Raw genomic sequence first — 6,000 nt, forward strand, 5'->3', positions numbered from 1 at the left:
TTGAAAGCAAATCCACAGACCTACTCCACTCAGTTTATGGAGTAACGAGGCTTTAAAAAAGCAGTTTTGCCATTAGCAACTCCAACAACATGTAAGATGTCATGACTTATTTTTAACTTTCAAAATATCGACTTGTGGTTGCTATGGTTACACAGTGTCTAGGTAGTTCCGGTTAAACAAAGCACCATTTAATATTGCCAGGATGCAATATTCAGGGCTGCTCACCTCTTCTCTCCTCTTGCCGCCCTCCACCCACCCAGCCCAACCTGGAGGGAGGGGTTCGGGTACCCCACAATCTAGGGCTCTGCTGGCCACTTAGAATAGCCACTGGGGGAGTATGGGAGCCAGTTCATCACTCCATTTGGTCCCCACTGGATTCCTGAGAAGACTCCAGCCTTCAGCCATGCCCTGAGCCTCCAGGTCCCCGAGCCCAACAGAGACCTTCTCTGTGGCCAGCAAGAATTGACCCTGTGCCTTCAGAGACCGGGCTGGGGTGTATGGCAAAGCCCCCTCTCAGATCCAGGACACCTAAAGGTTTGCTTTCTCATTCATTCTACACCATGCCCAGGGCCTGAGAATTCAGACATGAATGAGACACAGACTCTGTGCACAGGGAGCTCGCAGTCTGGTGAGAGAGACAGATCCATGGACAGTTCCAGTATAGAGTGACCCAGCAGGCAGCATTGAGGACAAGATGCAGGGGAGCTGCACCTATATGAATGAATGAATGAATGAATGAATATCCCTCAAATCTAGCTCCCCCTCTCCAACTTCACTGCCAAATTACTTTTTTGGGGTGAGGGCTTCCATGTTGCCCAGTGATTTTGGGGGGTCGGACTTGCATGTTGCACAACTCCAGGGGTGCCATTTACATGGACTGCATTGACATAGTGCCCCCTGGAGTTGTGCAGGGCTAGGGCAGCCCTCTGACCCTGACACTTCTTATGTGGATCATTACAGTAATCTAACTAGTCTCCTGAGTCCCACATTCTCTCCTTCTGTCCACCTTCTACCATTGTCACCAAAATGACGCAAAACAGAAAACTAATCATGTCATTCTCCTCTTTAAACACTGTCACTGTTACCCCGTGATCCTCGGGTTGAGGTCCAGCCTTATGAGCATGGTTTATTGGACCCTTTGTCAGCTGGTTCTCTCCAGCCTCATCTCTCCCCAACTCCCACCTGGCCCTGTACACTTGAATTGGACAGAGCGGTGCTCACTACTCCGCTTTCTACTGGTCCTTCATACCCAACCCAGGTGCCCCCTCTTCCATCTGAGCCAAGTCAAGTCCCCTCTGTTCCCTCGTCCCCAGTGCTCACAGGCCATACACTGCTCAACCGCCTGCCCAGCAGTAGGGGACAGGGACCGGGCCTGGCTGATCTAGGAGCCTCCGTGCTCAGGCACAGTGTCAGGCTCAGAGTCCACGCTCGGTAGGGTCAATAAAATCATCACCATTCTCACGGTGGTTCTTTAATATCAAAGGCCCTGGTGTCTGGCCAGGGGGTCTAGTGCCCACTTCTGAGTCCTAATCTGGGCAGGCACCACGAGGAGAAGGGAGGTGGCCCACACAGTGCTGCCCCTCCTCTCTCCCACTGGTCACCCCGAGCCTCCTTCCATTTACCCTCGCTCTTCCCCATACTGACGCCCCTCCACTCCCTCTTCCACAGGAGCTGCCCTGTCCCCACCTCCCCCACCATCACCTGCCCAAACCTCACACACTGGGGCCGGGGCATGAAAGGACCAGAGAGAGGAGGCTTTGTGGGTGTCATGTCCCATTTCATCTACCGGGTTTGGGATACTTCTTCTTTTTTTTTTTTTTTAATGTCTTTATTGGAGTATAATTGCTTTACAATGGTGTGTTAGTTTCTGCTGTATAACAAAGTGAATCAGCTATACGTATACATATGTCCCCATATCCCCTCCCTCTTGCGTCTCCCTCGCACCCTCCCTATCCCACCCCTCTAGGTGGTCACAGAGCACTGAGCTGATCTCCCCGTGCTATGCGGCTGCTTCCCGCTAGCTATTTTACATTTGGTAGTGTATATATGTCCATGCCGCTCTCTCACTTCGTGGGATCCTTCTTTTGACCTGTTAGCTTATAGTGGAACTGGTAATGATGGCAGTAATAACAGCAGACACGTGTCCTATAATGTTCACCATATGCTGGGCCGAGTTACGGGTCTGAGGACTCATTAACATCTACTCTTGAACGTTTACAAGATGAGTGAGGTTGTGACGGAAGGAATGTCCCTAGTTTACGGAGAAGGCACAGGGGGACTAAGTAAATGGCCTACACTGACACTGCCAGGACTTGAACCAGCCTTACTGGTCAGTGGTGTAGGCTCCTGACCGCTCCTCACACGGCCTTTGAGAGCCCCGTATGGGGCACACTGGCAGGGCCTTTAGTCCAGCCCTCCCTCCACAGAAGAGACCCTGGGGCCCAGAGAAGGGAGAAGACAGCCAATTGGTGACAGAGCCCCGGGCCCCAGGCCCCAGGCCCCAGCTTCCTGCCCACCCCACAATCTGCCGGCTCAATCCCAGCTTCTGCAGAGGCTCACAGAGCAGACCAGTCCATACAGGGAGGCTCTAGCTGGAACAAAACAAACCCAGGAAGAAGAGCAGGACGTTGTGAGAATCTGCTGCTATGGGATCGGACATGTGAATAGATGGGGGTAGGGGGTACCCTTGTGCACGTGTGTGCCATCTCATCTCAGACGTGGAAGACTTTACTCCTTTCATAGTAATCTTCTCCCTCAGCGTCCTACCCAAATCTTAGCTATAAAGTGCTTTACAGTTTAACATTGCATCTTCCCATCTGTTTTCTTATTTATCTTCCCAACAATCCTAGGAAGTAGGCATCTTTACCCCCATATTACAGATCAGAAGACTGAGGCTTAGAAAGGCCATGTGCTTTACAAGCTTACACGGCACGTTGGGGACAGTGTATACTCGAACTCAGCCCTGCTGTCCAGGATTCATCCTCTAGGGAATTTCTTACTGATTTAGCTTTCTCCTCCCCAGAACATGAGGCACAGTGAGGACAGGGAAGCTTAAGGGACACATGGCAAGGGGCAGCATGGATCCCACAGAGGGAGAGACCTAAGGCCTCTCTCTGTACTGTCCTCTTCAGCCTGGGCCTCACCTGCCTGAGTGGGCCACAGGGATGGGTCAGTGTTTTGCTTCTGGGCAAGGGAAGAAGGAACTTCAAGTTCCAGAAGAAATGTGGGTGCCCTGAAATGGGCCAGACAACGTGGGCTCTGCACCAGGGGAACTGCATATGTTAAATCCCAGCCTCACCTGTCTCCCCCACCCCAGACCCTCACAGCAGAGTGTGTCTGACCTCACCAGACCCCGACGACCCTCTGAGTTCCTACATCAACGCCAACTACATCCGGGTATGTAGCCCCATCCCGATGGCCTCTCCCTGAAAGGGAGGCCCGAGTCAATGGGATCCATCCTCTAGGCTTGTCCCTAAGCCCATGTGGTTCCTGCCAGCCCCCGGGAAGAGCCTGAGTGTGGGGACTGGGCCCCAGAAGCACGGCCTCTGACCCTGATGGCCTGGCCTTGGCTGGCCGCAGGGCTATGGTGGGGAAGAGAAGGTGTATATCGCCACTCAGGGACCCATCGTCAGCACAGTTGGCGACTTCTGGCGCATGGTGTGGCAGGAGCACACGCCCATCATTGTCATGATCACCAACATCGAGGAGATGAACGAGGTAGGCACCCCTGTACCTTACCAGGTGTCTGCTGCTTTGTGCCCTGAGCTAAGTATCTTGTTTCCATATTAATCCTTACAGCAGTTTTGTGAGGTTGGTATGTTCACCTCACTGCCTGCCAAGGGGAGGAAACGTGAGGCTCAGCGAAGTTAAGTCAGTTGCTCAGAGCCACACAGAGAGTCAGAGGCAGAGCCTGGAGCTGGCCTCTCCACCTCCAGGCCTCAGGATCTTAAACACGATGCTCTGCTGCTGCTCAGCCTGCCAGGGCTGATGCTGGCTACTTCTGTACTCATCACGGCCCATTTAATTGAACTCCCATCAAAGTCCTTCAAAATGGGTATTATTTCCATGTTCCAGATGAGGAAACTCAGGCTCAGGAAAGGGAAGTAACGTACAGGTTATGAAGCTGAAATTTGAACTCTCTAACTGCAAACCTACTGCCCTGTTACCTGTCTTCCCGCTGGCCTGGGAGGGGTATTGGGGAGAGTATGGCTGGGGTGCTGGGAGTATCACAGCCTGATCTGGGCCCCTGCAGAAGTGCACCGAGTATTGGCCGGAGGAGCAGGTGGTGTACGACGGCGTGGAGATCACTGTGCAGAAAGTCATCCACACTGAGGATTACCGGCTCCGACTCATTGCTCTCAGGGTGAGGCCTGGGGTTGGACTGGGCTGGGCAGTTGGGGGACTCCACAGCCAACAGGGTCCCAAAGGCCATGATAGCTGAAATTAAGGCGTGTGTCACTCCCAGGATTTACTGATAAGCAGGGACGAGGGAGAGTGTGGTGAATAGACTTGGAGGCCAGAAGAAGTGCATTTCATGTTGTTAGGTTCTCTCCATCCACACTGTCATTCATAATGTCTTCCAGCTCTGCTTCAAATGTACCCAAGGCCAGGACTGTCTGGAAAAGGGGGCTTCAGCAGCTTCCAGCACTGTCCTTATAACTGAACTTTGAGATCCTGCCTAGAAACATCCCTTTACCTGAGCTTCCAGCCTGTAGTATGACACCGTCCACCAGAGGGCAGGCACTCCTTGCTGCATTTGGGCTGCACAGGGAGGTTGTGGTTGCACAGAAAAAGGAAGAAAAGAAAAAAGAAGACACACAAAATATGAGCAGTTACAGAACAGCCCAAAAGAGTGGGGGGAGGTATCCTCCCACCCTGAAGTTGTGCTTCCTCCAGGCTCAGCATAGGACAGGAGATTGCTCCTTTGGAATCAGCAGAATCAGTGCGTTCTGTTTCTGAGAAATCTCATGACCCATGTTTGGGGAAGGTGGTGCCACTGTAATAACCCAAAGTCTGCCAGTAAGCTGACATCCTATCCAGAAACAGCCTAGGAGGTCCACTGATGCTGGCAGCCACAGGGTCTGGATTGGATGTCAAGGGCCTGAGACTTGCTCCTCTGAGCTGCCCCCTCCCACTGGAGGAGGTGAAAGAGGGGGTGTCAAGGAGAACTCAGCCCCTGGAGGACAGTGCCCAACTAAGCATCTCCAAGATATAGGCTTGCTTGCGGGCGGAAAGGGCCAGGAGGTAGAGGGCAGAGGCCATGGTAGCTGCCATAGCCAGATAACACAGGGGTGCAAGGAACCAGCTTCCTTTTTCTCCCCGAAAGATATGCTGGGGCTGTCTCATCTTCTCAGTGCTGCTGGACTGGTTAGGGAAGAATTGGGACAACTTGGGGCTTGGGGGTATTTACTTCTGTCCATAAACCCTTACAAGCACCTGCTCTGAGCCTGGTTCTGGGTTGGGTACTGGGAACACAGAGCTGTCCAAAGCCTGGACTCTCTCCTCAAGGAGCACCTATAAAATGGTAAGTACTGACATAGAAATAGGTAAGAGCACAGAAGAAGGACCCTTTGTCAGCTAGGGTGCTTAGGGAGGGCTTCCTGGAAATGGTGGTGCTGGATGGGGTTCTGAAGGATGAGTAAAAGCTGGCTAGGGAGCAAAGAAGTGGAGAGAGCATTCCAGGCAGAGAGAAAGTAGAACTAAGGGCGTGGAAGATAGAATAGCTCTGTGTGTGTATACGTGGAGGAGGTGTGGGAAGCAGAGGTTTGATCTGCAAACCATTTGGAGTGCAAGAGAATCAAGTGCAAGTTCACAGGAGCAGGAGTTGGGCCTGGAGGGTAGATATTGAACCATGTGTCTTATTTGCCTGGCTGAAGACTGGGGACGGTGGGTTTGATTCTAAGAGCAATGAGAGCCATCAAAGGGTTCTGAGCAGCAGAGCAGCCTGTGCTGTAGACAGATGGTTTTTTTTTTTTTTTGCGGTGTGCGGGCCTCTCACTG

General features: G+C 52.4%; 1 protein-coding gene across 1 annotated transcript in view; it reads left to right on the forward strand.

Moving 5' to 3' along the window:
• PTPN5 (protein tyrosine phosphatase non-receptor type 5) overlaps positions 1–6,000 on the forward strand; it is a 54,994-nt gene that overhangs the window by 45,754 nt on the left and 3,240 nt on the right. The window contains exons 9-11 of the mRNA XM_007465742.1: positions 3,317–3,396; positions 3,580–3,717; positions 4,253–4,363. Coding sequence (XP_007465804.1) covers positions 3,317–3,396; positions 3,580–3,717; positions 4,253–4,363 — 329 coding nt within the window. The remainder of the gene's footprint in view (positions 1–3,316; positions 3,397–3,579; positions 3,718–4,252; positions 4,364–6,000) is intronic.

Source organism: Lipotes vexillifer, unplaced genomic scaffold (assembly GCF_000442215.2).
Source record: "Lipotes vexillifer unplaced genomic scaffold, Lipotes_vexillifer_v1.1 scaffold2818, whole genome shotgun sequence".
Taxonomy (NCBI): Eukaryota; Metazoa; Chordata; class Mammalia; order Artiodactyla; family Lipotidae; genus Lipotes; species Lipotes vexillifer.